An 18,834-nucleotide genomic window follows, 5' to 3' on the forward strand; every position below is an offset into this window, starting at 1 on the left:
GCAAGGAGTCAGTGCTCTTAACCGCTGAGACGTCTCTTAAGCCCAAGCACGGTGACTTTAATCCCAGTAATCAGGAGGTAGAAGCAAAGTTTGAGGCCACCTTGGTCTACATAGTAAATTCCAGAACAGCCAGAGCTTTACAGTGACGCCCTGTCTTAAAAAAATGAATAAAATAAAAACCAGTAACAGGTATAGCTCCCTTTGTTCATAGTAAAACTAAATCCTCACTGTAGGAGGTGACCTGATACCACTGCGCTGGGCCACACACGCCTGCCTGGGGCCCACGCCTGCCTCAGCATGTTTCATAGGTACTCTGTAGCCACTTTGGAGCTGTGGCCTCACTATTTAGCCTTGGCTTTCACAGAACTCCATTTAGACCAGGCTGGCCTTGAACTCATGGAAATAAGTACATCTGCCTCTGTCTCTTAAGATTTCAGTTGAAAACTATTTCCTCAAGTCTGCACCCTCATCACCGTTGTCCCACCATTCCACTGGCCAGCATCTTGTCTGAGATGTTTGTTGCTGTCTTGGTGTCTGGAACACTATGAGCATTTTGTAGCTGTTTTGAATGGAATTAACTGCTGAATCTCTTAACACTCTAGATATGCAACTGGTTCATCAATGCGCGGCGGCGCCTTCTCCCTGACATGCTTCGGAAGGATGGCAAAGACCCTAATCAGTTCACCATCTCCCGCCGTGGGGGGAAGGCCTCAGACGTGGCTCTCCCCAGGGGCAGCAGCCCCTCCCTGCTCGCTGTGTCTGTTCCAGCTCCCACCAACATGCTCTCCTTGTCGGTGTGCTCCGTGCCGCTCCACTCAAGCCAAGGTGAGAAGCCAGCGGCGCCCTTCTCACAGGTGGAGCTGGAATCCCCCAAGGCCCTGGTGACCCCTGGTAGCACGCTCACCCTGCTGACGAGGGCAGAAGCTGGAAGCCCCACGGGTGGACTCTTCAATACGCCACCACCCACACCCCCGGAGCAGGACAAGGACGACTTCAGCAGCTTCCAGTTGCTGGTGGAGGTGGCGCTGCAGAGGGCTGCTGAGATGGAGCTTCAGAAGCAGCAGGATCCAGCGCCACCGTTACTACACACTCCGCTGCCTCTGGTCTCAGAAAATGCCGAGTAGGCGCCTGCTCCCAGGCGGCTTGCGGTTCAGGCCAGCTGTCCCAGGTTCCGGGTTCACTTCCCTTTCACACCGAGGGTTATCTATGTACGGATCACTGCCAAGCACCAGGCTCATCTGTCCAGAGGTCCTCAGCAGAAAGACGCCAGCTGATGTCGCTGCACTGCACTGTTACAGGGCCTGTACTCTGCTGAGTGCTATTCCTTCAGGCGTCCTCTCCAAGGAAATGAGGCACCAGAGCCAGGCGTAGTGCTGCTGCTGCTGCTGCTTCTCCAGAGAGCCCTGGGGCGCCTGCACTCCAGCCCGCTTTCCTAGGCAGGCTCAGGAAAGCTGCCAAGTTCAGACGTGAGCTGGGTCCAAGCCGCCCCTAAGCTGCGCCTCTTTTGGTCGAGCCAGGTGTGCACATTCCAACCTATTCAAAGGACAAAGGAAACACCCAGCAGATGTCACAGATCCGACTCCAGTTGAATGTTTAGATTTTTGCTAAATTGTTTTATTTTCCTTTTGCTGTGGTTTGTGTTAATGGCAGTAGGTAGCCCAGAAGCACAGGTGTGGGGAGAGAGCACCTTACGTGGTGGGTGGAGCTTGCTAAGTGGGGTAATCTACAGCTGCACAGGATGATTGTATAAGGGACCAGCAGAACTCTGCAGTAGTGCTGAGTTCAGACTAGAGTGGTTGTTAAATTCTTGGTTTGGTTTACCCTATTATAAAAGACAGAAGGAACATGTCCACAGGTGGTGGGTTATTTGCACCAGACACAGGAGGGGATAAAGCCACAACCACGACCAGCAAACCAGACAGCCATTTAGACACAGCAGACACAGATGATAAAACCAGAGACACTTGCTTCTATTGTATTTTGGGGTGGTTAAGCTAGACTGAAACAGTTTTGTTTTTCTCTCTGTTCTGGGTAACTCCCCGACCCATGCCCACCCCTCAGCACCCCCCCCCCTTTTGTAGCTTGTTTTGGATTTATTCTGGAGCTTGGCGGGAATGTCAAGTGCCAGCATCTCCTACTTGGGGAAGAGTGAGCCATCTGCTGGTCAGGAGGCCCTTCAGACATTCCACTGTCCACAAAGGCAGCTGACACCTTCCTGGAGGAGAGAGGCTAGTGCGGCTCCAACTGGCCCAGCGCTGTGTCTGTTTCACCTTCCTTCAAGTTGCGATTGTGAGGGCCTGCCTGTCTACATTTCCCGGGGAAGCAGACCACACTTGGTCTTAATCTCTTCCCTTGTCCCTGTTTACTTTGCTTAGTTTTCAGCAGCAGTATACCCCATCGTTATATATCCTAAGAAACACTAATCCTAGATTTTTATTAACCCAAATATTTGTGTTCCGAATAACCAGAAGATGTGAGGAGCCCTGACTGTAATTTCCTGGAGTTTACCAGGATGCTGACTGACTTGCAGTGCCTGTCCCAGAGGAAGGCAGAAGCCCACTCTGGCCTTTCTAGGGAGCCCCTGATGTTTACCAGGCTTCCATACCTCTCCTGAGTGGCTTCGCCCATCCCTTGCTGTGCCAGTGGGCGTGGCAGATTTGCTATTTGTAGGGACTGCTTTCCTAGACCCTGCCTGTGCCCCTGGCTTCCTGTTCTCCAGGAGATCAGTGGGTTTGGCTGTCACCCTGAGGCACTGCTGGGAAAGAGCATTTGTGCTCTGCCCACTTCTACCCCACTTGTCTGAGATCCTGTGATTGTTGCAGTATGCTACGGCAGGGGGTGATACGAGGAGGAGGGGTTTTTCCCCCCACAGTGCACTGAGCAGGGGAGGAGGGTGGGAGCCATGCTGCTGACATATTCTGGCATTCCCCCTCCTGGAAAAAAACAGGGCATCTGAAGGGTAGAGCAGTCTCTGCTTAGGTTGCTTGTGAGATAAATCTGGAGAAGCACGGTTGTCCCATTGAACAATATTTGAGCAAAAAACTACTGTAAATAACTGGTTTTTGTCTTTTGTTAAATAAATTGTTTTGGTTTTTATGTTTAAAGTCAAAACTGAATTCTTGATTGGACCCACTGTGCTTTGGAGACAAAGCATTTTTGGATTTTTTGAGCCAGGGTTTCTTTGTAGCTCTGGCTGTCCTGGAGCTCACTCTAAACCAGACTGGCCTCAAATGCAGAGATCCTGGCTCTGCCCCGCAAGTGCTAGGATCAAGGGCGTGGCCAGTCACTGAATTCTGACTCTGCCTTACCTCTGCTGCTCCCCCTCTTGCCACCTAGGTGTTGTGCAAGCCTTTCCTGACTGCATCTGTCCTGTCTACAGGGATGCATTCCCTGTAAGGCTGGCCAGTCTGCTGACTACAGGTAGAACTGCTACTTAGGAGGTGGCAGTTTTGCCCCCCTGGGTGAGAAGTTTGATAGGTTATGAGAGCCACATCTGACCACACAGCTCAAGACAAGACCTCCGTGTCTCTGTTTTGTCAGCCTGTAACTTCCCATTTGATTCCACTAGCTGTGGGTGTATTTTGCCACATCAAGATTATAATTGTGTCATAAAGTACAAAAGACAGCAGTAATTAGTAAACAGCTCTGCTCTGGGCCTGGGCAGGGCTCATCGGTTTCTTACACACTCACACAGGAGATGCCCACGCCCTGAGAGCAACTGAATGAGGATTTAGGTCAGTGTCTTGCTTCAAGGTCACTGAGAGACATCCAAAACCCTGTTACAGTAGTGGTGAGCGGTTTCCTACTAACAGGCATCCAGCTGTCTTTAACATTAATGTGGGTTAAGCACTTCCACAATCAAGTCAGCTGGATGCATTTTTTTTTTCAAAAAATTTTTTTAGATTTATTTCATGTGTGTGAGTGTTTTGCTTGTATGCCCCCAGAAGGTAGAAGAGGGTGTTAGATGCTCTAGAATTGTGGTTACAGAAATTAAAACCCACTATTTGGGCTCTGGGGATCAAACTCAAGTCTTTGGCAGAAGGAACAAGTTCTCCTAACTGCTGGGCCACCTCCCCAACCTTGGTTTGATTGGCATTTTGTTTTGTTTTGTGATAATTTCTCTGTATGCATCTAGTCTAGCCTTGAACTCCTGACCCTCTTATTCCCATTACTCTTTCATATGGGGTCTGTTGGTGTCCCCTACAACTCAACAGTTAGGCCAGGACTTAACAGGAACAGGTAAACTTCAAAAGAGGTTGCTTTTGCTGGGCATAATATCCAGGGCCAGTACTATAGGAGCAGAGGCAGGAAGATCAGCGACTTCAAGGCTAGCCTAGGCTACACAGCAAGATGTTATGCCATCTGTGAAGTAATATTCCGTGGGTAGTTGTTTGGATCTGAAATGTCGCATGAATGCCCTACAGTTTTGGGAGGCAGAGGCAGGCGGGTGGGTTTCTGAGTTCGAGGCCAGCCTGGTATACAGAGTGAGTTCCAGGACAGCCAGGGCTACAGAGAAGCCCGGACTCAAAAAATCAAACTTGTAAACGGATGGGCTTTTGGAAAGGGGCTTGGGGACCTTTTTCCAGGACATAAGGGCTTTAGCTAGCTAGTCAGTGGATGAGTAATTTAGGGGTGTGGGAGAGGAGCGACTAAGGGAGCACTGAGCAGGCCACGGGTGGGTGGGTGTGCCCTAGCAGAACCGGCAAAGATCCCATTGTTTTCCTGTTTCCCTCTCCTTCCCTGCTGTTATATGTAAGTACCTTTTCTCCTCTAGGCAAGCCTTGAGCTAGAATAAACCTTCATTCCTTTACATTATTTCTCAAGGAATATGGTCATGGTGATGAAAATGAGACTGATACACCCTGAAAAAGATTTGTAAAGAGAAACCCTAACTTTTCAGAGAACTAAAACTGAAACTGTCTTCCGAGAGCTAAAGCCATAGCCCCGCTGACAGAGTATTTGCCTGGCGTTCACAAAGCCCTGGGCTCTGTCCCTAGCCCCAGTCTCCCTGGACTGATAAACCAGCCTTGTAGCTCAGACCTGCAATCCCAGAACTCTGAAGAGCCTGAGTGGGCTCAGTGTATAAAAGTACTTGGTGCAAAGCCTGATGACCTGAGTTCAATTCCTAGGACCCCTGTGACAAAAGAGAGAACTGACTACTACAGATTGTCCTTTTGTCTCTCCATGTGAGGTGGGCACACATGTATTCCCACATGCACAGATATTATATTTAAGTTCAGGATGGTCTTCAGCTACAGAGCCAACCAGGTTGGAGGCTACCTGAGATACAAAAGGCCCAGTCTCAAAACACAAAACAAAACAACCCTGAGAAGCCCTGGGTTGGTAATTGGCTTGAGTTTACATGCTGAGTGTGACTGGTGCCTCTTGTATTTAGGACAGAGTCTCACTATGTAGCCCAGACTAGCCTCAAAATCAGGGTCCTTCTGCATCAGTCTCCCAATTCACTCCATCTGTCTTTGTGTGTGTTGGGAAGAAGGGCTGGGGATCAAACCAGAAACTTCCCACCTGCCAGGCACAACAAGTCAGCTAGCCCCAGCTTCCCAATCTCAACAGTTACAAGAAAAGGAAAAAAAGGTCTCGGGCTGGGGAGATGGCTCAGCGGTTAAGAGCACTGACTGGTCTTCCATAGGATCCCAGTTCAATTCCCAGCACCCACATTGCAGCTCACACCTGCCTGTAACTCCAGTTCTAGGCGGTCCACCACCCTCACACAGACATATGTGCAGGCAAAACACCAATGCACATTAAAAAAAAAATGAAGGAATAAAGGAAGAAAAGAAAAGAAAGAGAAAGAAAAGTCCTTCCCTGAATCTTTTGACTCATAGCCCTCCACATCCAGTCTGTAGTGACCTGTAAGTAGCTTTCCTGAGATTTTTCACTTTAATCACTACCCTCCCATTCCTGGATCCACATCATAGATTGAACTAAACCTGCATGTGCTACACTAGTACACCTTCCTTCCCTGTCTTCTACTGTATAACATGGGCAGTGGCTTTCCCCACAGCACGTCAGGTTTCTGCAATGCATCCCTGTGTATCTGCAGCCAGCTCCAACTCCACCGCAAGCAGCTGTCAGGGACATGGGCCTTCCGAGTGGGAAGCAAAGAGTCTAAAGGCTGAGGCCATGTCTGACTAGCTACACCTCACAAAGACAAATTGTGCCCTACTTCCAAATCTCTCCCACCTCCAAACCTGACTTCATCAAGTTCTTAGACTCCATTTTAGACCACCCAAGATGTTTATTTTAACCAGATGGATGCCCTGGGACTCAGCCAGATTCCTCACTTGCTAAGATAAGAAAGCCAGAGAGAACTCAGGAAAGGGACAAGTCAGTCACACCTAAGCGAGGGCTTACCCAGCCCAGCTTCAGGAGAAACCTGATGCACAGACTGGGTTTCCAGTGGGTCTTAACCTCTAAGTTGTTGATCACCTTGAGGTACACGGCAGGATTCCAGATCCTTCCAACCTTCATAAGTTTGCCTGATTCCTATGAAAAAACAAAATGTCATAAATTTAAGAATTAAAGTCGAGGGGCTGGAGGGATGGCTCAGCAGTTAAGAGCACTGACTGCAGTTAGGTACAGGCTTTAAATTTAATTTTTTTTTTAAATATAGGCTGCACTCACATGCTGCTCACAACCAACTCCAGCGAATCCTACAATGGGCTTTGATGGGCACCAAACATAAATGTGTTAAAGATATATACATGAAGGCAAAATACACACATCAAAAATGAAACAATACAAAAACACTAAAAATCTTTAGAAAAACTGAACATGAAAGTCGGAGGGGGCTCTCACTCTCCTACTCTTGCCCCCGCTACTCTTGCCCCCCTCCCTCCCCCCCCACACCTCTTGCTCTCTTGCTCCTCTTTCCCCCTTCCCTTCCCCCCTCCCTCCACATGGTCATGGCCGACCTCTACTTCTCTATAATCTCCTTCTCTCTGCCTTTCTCTGCCTCTACCACTCTCTAAACTCCCCTTCCCCTCCCCTAAATAAACTCTATTCTATGCTAGAGGAAGGAGGAGGAGAAGGGGAAGGAAGGAAGGAAGAAAAGAAAGAAAAGAAAGAAAAGAAAGAAAGAAAGAAGAAAGAAAGAAAGAAAGAAAGAAAGAAAGAAAGAAAGAAAGAAAGAAAGAAAGAAAAAGAAAGAGAGAAAGAGAGAGAGAGAAAGGAAGAAAGAAAGAAAAGTCAGAGGGGACTTTTGGAGAAAAATAGGTTCAGAGGGAATAAGATGAGGAAGGGTAATTAGAGATGGTGAAAATGACCAAGATATATTCTATACATGTATAAAATCATTTTCAAAAAAACTACACAGTTATACCGAGCAGTGGTGGAGCAATATCTTTGGGAGGCAGAGGCAGGCAGATCTGAGTTCAAGGCCAGCCTGGCTACAAAGTGAGTTTCAAGACAGTCAGGGCTACACAAAGAAACCCTGTATCAAAAAAAAAAAAAAAATTAAATAAAGTAGACAAAGAACCCTAAAATAAACGAACCCTTACATGCATGAAGATAGTCAGATTATTCTTAAGAAGGGCCCAGAGGACAATGTGGAAAGACTTTTTGGGAGGGGACTGGGATCTTGATAGTTGTTTCAACAGATGGTGCTAGAAAACTGAAAATCTACATGCAAAAGAATAAAATTAGAGCTTTCACTCACACACAGAAATTAACTCTAAATAGATTATAAAACTGTAGCTTAGCGTTAGAGGGTTTACATAGCCAGGGCTAGGCCCTGGGTTTCATTAACACCAAAAAAAAAAAATAATAAAAAGAATGCAGATGCCATCTGTAATCCCTGAACTAGGGTGGGGGGAGGGGGCATAGGGGTCACCTGTGGGGTAGGCCAGCCTATGACACCCTGGAGGACTGGCCGGGGGGTGGGGCAGAAGAAATCCTGATGAAACTGATGATTTGGTAAAACTTTCTTGGATTTGACACCAAAGATATGTAGCAGAAGAAAGTTGGAAAAGTTAGACTTCAGCAACTTTGAAATCATTCATCTGTGCTCCCAGTTGCCTGGGAAACCAAAGCTGGAGAGCAGATCACTTGAGCCTAGAAGTTTAGGATTAAACTGGGTGACATAGGAGCCGCCCTTTTCTGTTTCATAATATAACAAACAAGCTATTTGGCCTATATGGTAACACAGGCCTGTAATCCCAGAACGGAGGAGGCAAGAGCAGGAGAATCAAGGCTAGCCCAAGGTTAGCCTGGTCTACATATCGCAACCTCGTCTCAAACAAAATCAAAGAAAAACCTTTTACTAAATAAACAACATTAACAACAGAATAAACCCATAGACTGGTTAAGAATCAAAATTACATATGGGTATTAATATCCACAATGAAAAACTAGACTACAAATAAACTAAGACATGGGCAAAGCTCTTGAATAGACCTTTCTCCACAGACACAAACAAGAGATCAGTGTGCACATGGAAAAACACTCAGCATTCCTGAGCATTAGGAAGATGTCCATCAAAACCACAGTGAACAGTTCTGCTCCTGCAGTTCTGGGATCCCTTCACTTGGGAGGCTGAAGGAGGAAGCCAGTTTGGCTACGCAAAGAGCACAGCGCCAACCAGGGATACATAGAGAGGTGGTCCTGTCTCTAGAAAGGTCCTGGAAGCCAGGCATGCAATACCACACCTTCAATTCCAAGAACAGGGGCTAAGAGGCAGGCAGATCTCTGTATCTGAGGCCAGCCTGGTCTACGTATCATGTTCCAAGCCACCCAGAGGTATACAGTGAGATCCTGTCTCAATTTTAAAAAAGACCGGTGGGGCAGGAGTGGAAAATGCCGACTATGAAAATCTGGAAAACTTTGCTAGTAGACTCTGTTGGACCCTGAAGTGAAGACCCAACTACAGGTGACTGTTGATAGATACAAAAGTAAGGTTCTGGCTTTTTGTTTTGTTTTGGGTTTGGTTGTTGTTGTTGTTTTGTTTTTGAAGCAAGGTCTATTTTCTTTATATAGCCCTGGCTGTCTAGGGCATATTATGTAGACTAGCCTAGGTCGAACTCACAGAGATCTACCTGCCTCCATCTCTCAAGTACTGGGATTAAAGGCTGTCACACCTAAAAAACAACTGAATGTCAGTCTGCAGCTCAGGCTAGTCTTGTACTCCTTTTTTTTTTTTTTTTTTAAGATTTATTTATTATTATATGTAAGTACACTGTAGCTGTCTTCAGACACTCCAGAAGAGGGCATCAGATATCATTACAGATGGTTGTGACCTACCATGTGGTTGCTGGGATTTGAACTCAGGACCTTTGGAAGAACAGTCAGTGCTCTTAACCACTGAGCCATCTCTACAGCTCTACTCTTGTACTCTTGATCCTCCTGACTCCATCTTTCCAATGCTGGATTACTCCAAATAAGGTTAATCAATTTTGAGTATGCCACATGGGCACATCTGCACAGGTGTGCACACGCTCAGTCAAAAATATACACATAAATAAAATAAACTTGAGGGATACGAGACAGGGTCTCACCATGTAGTCCTGCAGCTGAAACTGTGTAAGTTTCACACTAGCCTGGTCTATATAGCAAATTCCAGGCCAGCCAAGGGCTATACAATGAGATCCTATATCACACACACACACACACACACACACACACAGTTGGAGAGAGATGGCACAGTGCTTACGAATTCTAGTTTAAGAATTCAATTCCAGAGCTGGGCGTGGTGGCGCACGCCTGTAATCCCAGCACTTGGGAGGCAGAGGCAGGCAGATCTCTGAGTTCGAGGCCAGCCAGGGCTACACAGAGAAACCCTGTCTCAAAAAAAAAACCAAAACAAAAACCCAACAACAACAACAACAAAACCCCTAAAAAAAAAAAAAAAAGAATTCAATTCCGGGCTGGAGAGAGTTAAGAGCACTGACTACTTTTCAAGAGGTTCTGAGTTCAATTCCCAGCAACCACATGGTGGCTCACAGCCATCTGTAATGGGATCTGATGCCCTCTTTTGGTGTCTCTGAAGATGGCTACAGTGTACTCATTCATTCATTCATACATACATACATATATACATACAATAAATATATAAACTTTAAAAAAAGAATTCAATTCCAAGCACCCAAATGACTGCTCACAACTGTTTGTAGGAGATGTGTCTCCCTCTTCTGGGCAGCAGGCACACAAAGTGGTGCACTGACACACACAATGCAGGCAAAACACCCATACTGTGGAATGAAATAATTATTTTTAAAAAGAATAGAACACGGATTTAGAGTCAAATAGACCCATATACTAATTCAGTGATTACTGGCAAATTACTTTTTCTCTATAAACTCACTACATAAAGGTGATGTTCCAGGCTGGAGAGATGGCTTATAGATTAAGAACACTAGCTGCTCTTCCAGAGGTCCTGAGTTCAATTCCCAGCAACCACGTGGTGGCTCACAACCATCTATAATGGGATCTGGTAGCCTCTTCAGGCCCGCAGGCAAACATGCAATCAGAACACTATATACATAATAAATATTTTTTTTTAGGTGATGTCCCTAAGCATAGCACATCCCGTGTGGCACCATCTGGAGGACGGGATTGTTTGTGCTCATTTGTTTGTTTGAGGCAGCACCTCTCACTAAGTATGCTAGACCAGCCTTACTATGTAAGGGAGGTCAGGCGTGGCACGGGAACTTGGAATGTAGCCAGGCCAGGCTAAAATTCCTTCCTGGGCTGGGATTGCAGACAGGTCTTAGTATGCACACGGATGTGTCTTTGTACAAGTTTGCAGGCGGTGCAGCTCTCTCGGCCCGCCCCAAACACATTCTGCGAAGTGCTAACACCACAGTGAGGACTGATACCTACTACTTTTCTACTTCCCCTGGCGGAGTCCTGCGCTGGTTTCAACTTGCCTTATCCTTAGAAAAGATTTTTTCTCTTGGGATCTCAGCCTCACATTTATCAGAAGAGAATGCTGAGCAAGATGAGCCGTTAGGTTTCACAGAATTATTTTCCTGTTGAGACAGGTTGGCGTGACCCGGGACTCACCATCCTCCAGCAGGTAGATAGGCTTGCACCATCGCCAGGCGAGGGAACTTTATTTACTTGTTTACTTTTGTCCATAGTCATGACGGTGGGTGAATTAACTTCGGGAACAAAGTCGTGAATAACGTGCAGGTTTAGGAGAGAATGCACAGAAGGTAACACCAGCGGGGCAGCCCAGGGCTTCCGGAGGACCCGGCTTAGTAGGCGGAGCAGGATGCTGCCACTTCTACCTGTCGCTCCGGGGGACGAGCCGCGGCTCGGCAGGCATCGAAACGTCAAATCCCGGCTTTCCTCAGAGGGGCTGTGCCTCAGTCCCCACAGCGCCTCCTCGCGCACAGGTCGCTCACGGTGCTTATGTCCCTTCTCGCTCACCCTACCGAGCGCCTGACGCGACCTTCCGTCACTTCCGCCCACCGGAGGACGGCGTCGCTGAGCTTCGGAGCCGACCGCTGCGTGACCGCCGATTGGCTGCGTGCGCACGTCTAAGGACCCCGCCCCTCCCTCCGCGGCGCCTGCTCCGTGGAGCTAGCGAGCCGGCAGCTTGGCAGAGCGAGCCGAGCCTCGGCGTGCCGCGGGACCTCACTGCCTAGAGGTTCGCTGCCGCCCCGCGCGCCGAGACCCGCCATCCCAGATCCCGACTCCCTTTGGCTCGGCCCGCGCGCCCCACGCCCGGCTCGGGCGGCGGGACGGGAGGATGAGCGGCGGGCGGCGGAAGGAGGAGCCGCCTCAGCCGCAGCTGGCCAACGGGGCCCTCAAGGTGTCCGTGTGGAGCAAGGTGCTGCGGAGCGACGCGGCCTGGGACGACAAGGTGCGGAAGGCCCGGCGAGGGAGGACGGGCCCGGGTCTCCCTCGCCCCGGCCGGCCGGGCGCGGCCGTGGGAGCAGGGAGCGGGGTGACAAGGGTGCCGGCGCGTAGTGGGGCGAGCGGAGCTCCTGCCAGCCTGCGCCGTTTGCTCCGCAGGATCCGGAGTAGTTGGTGCGTCCGAAGAGTGCGCACGTGCCGGGCGCGGAATCCCCGAAGTGCGTTTACTTTGCACATTAGGAGGGGTGGTTCTGCCCTTGCTCGATTAGATGAAAAAGAAGACGTGAGCTTTAAGATTCGAGAGCCGGGTTTAAGGCCACCTTAGGAGGGTGTGAGTAAGAAAGTCGCTAGAGGAGGTTGGGGACTTAGAGATGCACTCGCTGGTCATCTTCAGAGGATCTGAGCGTGGACGCCTCCTACCTTTGCTCCATTCTGTGATCTTCAGGACTGTCACCATGCAGCCTGATTGTAGATGGTATGAAAAGAATGCTATATTTGGACTCCTTCCGCTGTTTGGACTGCTGAAATTGGGCTCTCCTTCCTTCAGTTCCGCCATGGAGAGGGGAGTACTTCCTGAAGGTGCCCTTGGCCTGCCCCCAGCCCTGCCCAGCTCTTGCAAAACCTGTAGTCTTTGTGATCTGCTGTGTCATATTTTTATCTTCCTCGGTCCAAGGACTGGTGTCTGGAGTCCAGGGCAGTTTTCAAACCTGAGTGCTCTTTGTTGGGTAAAACTTAGATGTGCTGGCACAGGCCTAAACCAGTTACCTCACCACCATACTTTCCTTCCTCTGTGGCTCTCTCAGAGTCACTGTACAGGAAGGGTGGGTACTGAGGTTAATAGTTTTTCTTCCTGGAGACTGTCTAGAACTTAGCTGGTCAGCTAAGGGTTATCTGTGGCCAGGAGCACAGTGCCCACTGTCACTTAAAAACAAACTTTGATTTGTGCAGCTTCTTTTAAAGAAGTAATGCTTTCTCTAGAATATAGTAGAGTACAGGTTCTGGAATCAGTCAGTGTCTAAATATGTCATCTTCCCATCACACTTTAGTAGAAAAAATGACAGAGGAGCCACATAGGGAGCCAGGCGGTGGTGGTGGTGGTGCACACTTTCAATCCCAGCACTGGGAGGCAGAGGTGGGGGAGTCTCTGAGTTCCAAGCCAGCCAGAGCTACACAGAGAAACCCTGTCTCGAAAACAAACAAACAAAAAAGAGTTCTCTGGGGACTAGAGAGAGGCCTCAGCAGTTTTAGAGTATGCTCCAAGCCACACACACATATGGTGAGCCACAACGATGTGTAACTCCAGTTCTAAGGGATCCAGTGCATCCCTGGGCAGCAGGCACATACGTGGTACACATGTATACATTAAGAAAAAACATACATGTAAAATAAATTTAGAAAGGAAAAAAAAACCACATGCTAAGCTAGACATAGTGGTCCACACCGTTAATTCAGTACTCTTGAGCCAAGGCCTAGTTTACCTAGCAGATTCCAGGCCAACCAGAGCTACTTAATGAGACTGTAGGAAATATCTAAGAAGCTTTTGTCTCTCCACCTGTAGCTGTCCTGTGGCAGCCACGCCAGATAATGCCTACATTGTGTCTTTTCTATAGGATGAATTTTTAGATGTGATCTACTGGTTCCGACAGATCATCGCTGTGGTCTTGGGGGTCATTTGGGGCGTTTTGCCCTTGCGAGGCTTCTTGGGAATAGCAGGGTAAGTCTCGGGTATCACAGTCTTGTGGTTTTGTGTGTCTGAGACAAGAGCTCACTCTGGTGCTTAGAACTTACAGTAATTCTCCTGCCTCGGCCTAACACATGCTAGGATTATGAGCAAGCAACTATGCTCAGGATGCTCATTTCTATTTTTTATTTAATGAAAAAAAATTCTTTTAAAGGAACAGGGTCTCATGTAGCCCAGGTTGCCCCTTGAACTCGTTCCTCTAGCCTCCTTGTCCCAAGGCTGTTGATGGTTACAGGCATGGTCTACGTGCTTGGTCGGCTCTTGGTGTCTTCTCAGCTCGAGGCTCCGCTTTCCTTTTATGACTGGCGCTGTGTGCATTTGATTACTAAAACAAAGAGTCAGCATTAGCACTCCTGGCTGGCGCAGTGCTCCTCAGTTCCTCGGCCCTGGATCATCTCGTGCCAGGCTACTGTCCTAAAGCCTGGGCCAGTCTGTTTATTCATGGGTCTAACATGCCTTCGTGCAAGTGGTTACATAACAGCTGTGGCCTGTGTGGAAGGTTGGGAGGAGGAAGCACTTTGTAGGTGATGACCTTTTTTTTTTTTTCTTTGTATTTTGCTTGATAAACAGCCCTTGGCTTTGGCAGGAGTTATTTTTTAGTTCCCTACATTTTAAAAGTGGAGGCTTGGCTTTGTACATTTTACTTTACTCCTGGCCAGTGACAATGTCTGTGACACCTGCCCTGGTTCAGGTTAGCCAGTTAGTGAAAGCAAGTCTGTGGCGGGAAACTGCATTTAAAGGCAAGAGGAAAATCTTTGCTGGGAATTGCGTAAGCTCTGTGAAAATGAGGAAGGCGGCTTGCCTATCCCTCTCCACACAGGGAATGTAAGAGAGCACACTCTTGTCTCACCTCTCCCCATGGAAAGCCATGATCCCTGCGGCCTGATGGTGTCTCTCACTAGTACTCTCTCTCCCTCTTCCTCCTCCTCCATCATCATCATCATCATCATCATCATCATCATCATCATCATCAGTGTTCTGTCTGCATGTGTGTCCGTAGGACAGGGTCAAATAATGAATACACTGTAGCTATTTCCAGACACACCAGAAGAGGGCGTCAGATCCCTTTACAGGTGGTTGTGAGTCACCATGTAGTTGCTGGGAATTGAACTCTGGACCTTTGGAAGAGCAGTCAGTTCTCTTAACCACTGAGCCATCTCTCCAGCCCCTCTTTTTGGGTTTTTTGTTGTTGTTTTTGAGACAGGGTTTCTCTGTATAGCCTTGACTGTCCTGGAACTCACTCTGTAGACCAGGCTGGCCTCAAACTCAGAAATCCACCTGTCTCTGACTCCCAAGTTCTCCACCCCCTCTTACTAGTAGTTCTTTAGAGGGAGAAGTGAAATGTTTCAGAAATAGAGTTGGATAATTTCTTGGACAGTAGTAATCCCAAAGAAATATATAGTAGTCCCTCTTGTTGACAGATCTATTCCAAGACCCTCAGTGGATACTCAAAACCAAGACATCTCTGAAAAAGTTTAAATTATAAATGAAGAACTAGACATGATGGTATATGCCTATAATCTCTGTACTCAGAGAGGAGGCTCTCTGTGAGTTTGAGACCAGCTGGATTGCATAGTGAGTCCCTGGCCAGTCAGCCAAGGATATGAAGTAAGACTCTGTCTCAGAACACCAGTTTAAAAAAATTACATTGTGAGAGATTAACAATAACTAATAAAGTAACAGCTATAGCCAGACAAAGTGGCACACACCTTTCATCCCAGCACTTGGAAGGCAAAGGTAAGCAGACCTCTATGAACTCCAGGCCAGCCTGGTCTACAAAGCAAGGTCCAGGACAGCGAGGGCTGTTACACAGAGAAACCTTGTCTCTAAAAAACAGAAAACAAAAAACCCAAAGCCGTGTAATAACATCACATGGTTCTTCTTTCTGTCTCAAAGCACCTAATTGTTGTCTACTATTTCTGCTAGTGATGTTAGATATTTGCAGAAAGTACTTAATGGCTTTTCTAGTGAATCCAGATTGTTAGCAGCACTCTAACTTTGAGGCTGTTCCTAAGTAGAGCCAAGGTTTGAGGACAAGCACTGATACCGTCCCAGGTCTGATGACCAAGCCCCCATTGACTGACAGACGGGATAATGTGCAATGTAAATGGCGGGAGGATGCCCGGAAGCAGGGAGGGGCAGCAGACTTCACACACAGCCTTCACACACAAGGGGCCGCAGCCCATGTGAGTGCAGTTTATTTACATGGCACGTGTCTGTTTGTGGAATTTCCCATCTGTCCCTGACTGATGGTAGGTAACTGAAACCACACAAAAACTGAGGAAGAGGGACCTACTATTCTGTGCTTCCTAACCAAAAGGGTGTCCTACATTTTTTTATACTGAGCGAGGCATTACATAAGGAAACCATTAAGAGTTCATGCTGTGGATGCTTGAGATGGGTAGGGGTGAGGAGATATTGGACCTAGGGTTCATACAGCTCCTTCTAGGTGGGAGACGTACAAGAGCAGAATGCTGACCAGAGAACAGTGCCAGAGGACCAGGGGGCTGTCCACCAGTGTAAGGGCGAGGATGCCAGTTCAGAGCTCATACACCTAGCAGAGCTTACAGGACTTCTCTCTCTTTGGTACACAAGCCTGCAATGTATGTGCATGCAGAGGCCAGAACAGAATGCCACGTCTTCCTCTATTGCTCTGTGCAATGCTGCCGTCAGACAGGGTCTCTCACAGAACCAGTAGCTCACTACCAAGTTAGGATGGCTTGCCAGGGAGCTCTCGGGGTCTGCTTGTCTGCAGCCCCCAATAGTAGGATGGCAAGTATATGTTGCTGTCACTGGGCTTTTATGTGAGTGGTGAGGATTTGAACTCAGGTCCTCGTGTTTATAGAACTCGTGTTCTTAACCACTGAGGTATCTTCACAGCCCTTAAAACATTAAAAATATTTATGTTTTTTATTAGTTTTCATGGCAACAGAACACCTTAAAGTATTCTCTCCTTCACTCACTAAGACCCTTTTGTAAGATTTTGTCAGGGTTTCCTTTTTTGAGATGGCGACTTAACCGTAACTCTGGCTGCCTAGAACTCACTTTGTAGACCCACTGATTTCGAAGTCACAGAGATCCATCTGCTTCTGCCTTCCTAGTGCTGGAATTAAAGGTGTGGGACACCATGCCTGGCCCTTCTATAAGATTCTGAAAGGATGTCTATGAAGACATGCAGTCTGGGAATGATCTGAGAAATACCAGAGTAGTTTGTTGCTCTTCCTACTGTGCGCAGACAGCCTTTAAAAACTTCATAGAAAACTGTGCTCAAGGTCTAGGTCTGCCACTTTGAAGTTATAGTCTTAGGCTTACCTGAGATCAGTTTCCTTATCAGTAAAATGGGGACAAGGAGTGACTGAGAAGTGAATTAAATGGGATGAATGAATGACTTGCTAAATGGAGACCAGTTCCTCAGGCACCAGGCATGAGTCAGTCCACCCCTATTGTCATGTGAGTAGAGTACAAAAAGTGGTAAAATGTGCCTGAGAGAACAGGAAACTGAATGCACTTTGTAATGACTGACTCGCCAGTGTAGGGGGCCACTATGCCATAGTTGCCTGTTTCTGGGACTCGGTCCCACACTGTCACCGCAGCCAGTCTCTCACCCAGACTTCCTCTGGGTTGGCACTTTCCCCTGCTTTGGAAAGGCCAAGAACTTTGATTTTGTTATTCCTCCGCCCCCGTCCTCTGTTTGCTTTAGGACTGTCGTTCTGGTGCTCCTCTAGTGACTTTCTTCCCGCCTCTCCAGTCTAGCTGCCCTCTGCCCAGCTCCCATCTTGCTTTGTTTCATTCTATTGTGGCAGTAAAACGCACACTTCCTTTTTTTTGTAATGTCCCTGAGAACTGGCTGATAGCTCTTCTGTCTACTAAGGTGACATTGATGACCCAGCATAGGATCACTGTGTGCTCAGTGCTTAGCTTTTTAAACTGTTTCATTAAGTGTATATGTTACGCGGACTGACTTCCTATGTCTGGAGGGGACTCCCATCCGTGTAGAAGGAAGAGAACAACTTGGAGTCAGTGATAGCCACCATGTGGCTGGAACTCAGATTGGCAGGCACAGCCTTAACTGGGACACATCTCCCTGGCCCTTTTGTGGCGTTGTTTACTGCAGCGGACAGGGACTGTATCATGCAGGCTGGCCTTGGACTTAATCTTCTTCCACATCCTCCCAAATACAAGAATAACCATGAACTATTAGTTTGTTTCCATCTCATGCTGGGTTACATGCTGTGTCTCTTCCTCATTCATTCAATAGAGTGATGCCCAGCCTTGAAACAGTCAGGATGAGGCTCTTCTAGGGCTTTCTCCGCCCAGCCTCTCTAACCTCCCTTTATTTCTGTGGTGTCTGTCTGCATCGGGTATTACTCTGAAAGGAAGCGTCTGTGTCAGCCTTTTCCTTGTCACCCCACTTACAGACTCCGTGGTCCTCCTCCATGTCAGCTCATTATCACTGTGGGCTAATCTGGTTTGGTTTTTCCAAATCCAGCTCCCCACCAACCCGCCCTCCCACCCCCACCCCCCTTGACAGGGTTTCTTTGTGTAGCTTTCACTGCCCTAGAACTCACTTTGTAGATCATGCTAGTCTTGAACTCACAAAGATCAGAATGCCTCTGGGATTAAAGGCATGGAGGACCATTGCTTTGGGGGGGGGGGGGTAGGGTTGAGACAGGGTTTCTCTGTATAGCCCTGGCTGTCCTGGAACTCACTCTGTAGACCAGGCTGGCCTTAAACTCAGCCCCCCAAGTGCTGGGATTAAAGGTGTGTGCCACCACTGCCTGGCTGCCCAGCTTTTTAAAAATAATTATTTTATATATTAGATATTTTGTATGCACATAACATCTATCTGCACATCAGAAAATGTCACCTGATCCCATGAAATTACAGTTATATATAGTTGAGAGCTACCATGTGGTTGCTGGAAATTGAATAACTCAGGACCTCTGAAAGCAGTCAGTGCTCTTAACCCTGAGCCATAGCTCCAGCCCATTTTTCTTTTTCCTTTTTTGGATTTGGTTTTTTCGAGACAGAGTTTCTCTGTATAGCCTTGACTGTCCTGGAACTCACTCGGTAGACCAGGCAGGCCTCGAACTCAGAAATCCACCTGCCTCTGCCTCCCAGAGTGCTGGGATTACAGGCGTGCGCCACCACCGCCTGGCCCCATTTTTATTTTTAAAGACAATTCTTATTCTAGTCCAGACTGGCCTTGAAATTCCAGCAGTGCTCCTTGCCTCAGCCTCCCAAGTATTGGATTACAGGCTTGGGTGACCATTTCC

The 18,834-nt window shown here is 47.8% G+C and overlaps 4 protein-coding genes across 7 annotated transcripts in view; 2 read left to right on the forward strand and 2 right to left on the reverse strand.

The window, feature by feature from the left end:
- The window catches only part of Tgif2 (TGFB induced factor homeobox 2), a 16,922-nt gene extending 13,811 nt beyond the window's left edge, over positions 1-3,111 (forward strand). For all 3 annotated transcript variants that reach the window (XM_052184112.1, XM_052184110.1, XM_052184111.1), the window contains exon 3: positions 603-3,111. In XM_052184112.1, coding sequence (XP_052040072.1) covers positions 603-1,124 — 522 coding nt within the window. In that variant the 3' untranslated portion in view covers positions 1,125-3,111. The remainder of the gene's footprint in view (positions 1-602) is intronic.
- Positions 1,155-11,642, reverse strand: LOC127684973 (uncharacterized). The gene is made up of 4 exons (XM_052181723.1): positions 11,595-11,642; positions 11,020-11,541; positions 6,376-6,507; positions 1,155-1,533 (listed from the first exon to the last, which is right to left on the reverse strand). Exons 1-4 carry the CDS (start codon positions 11,640-11,642, stop codon positions 1,489-1,491), a joined length of 747 nt encoding a protein of 248 aa, XP_052037683.1. The 3' UTR covers positions 1,155-1,488.
- The window catches only part of Rab5if (RAB5 interacting factor), a 10,269-nt gene continuing 2,939 nt past the window's right edge, over positions 11,505-18,834 (forward strand). Inside the window, exons 1-2 of the mRNA XM_052184115.1 lie at positions 11,505-11,824; positions 13,428-13,531. Coding sequence (XP_052040075.1) covers positions 11,711-11,824; positions 13,428-13,531 — 218 coding nt within the window. The 5' untranslated portion in view covers positions 11,505-11,710. The remainder of the gene's footprint in view (positions 11,825-13,427; positions 13,532-18,834) is intronic.
- Sla2 (Src like adaptor 2) overlaps positions 13,668-18,834 on the reverse strand; it is a 24,629-nt gene continuing 19,462 nt past the window's right edge. For both annotated transcript variants that reach the window (XM_052184107.1, XM_052184108.1), the window contains exon 8: positions 13,668-13,883. In XM_052184107.1, the coding sequence (XP_052040067.1) occupies positions 13,688-13,883 (196 nt within the window). In that variant the 3' untranslated portion in view covers positions 13,668-13,687. The remainder of the gene's footprint in view (positions 13,884-18,834) is intronic.

Source organism: Apodemus sylvaticus, chromosome 5 (genome assembly GCF_947179515.1).
Source record: "Apodemus sylvaticus chromosome 5, mApoSyl1.1, whole genome shotgun sequence".
Classification (NCBI taxonomy): Eukaryota; Metazoa; Chordata; class Mammalia; order Rodentia; family Muridae; genus Apodemus; species Apodemus sylvaticus.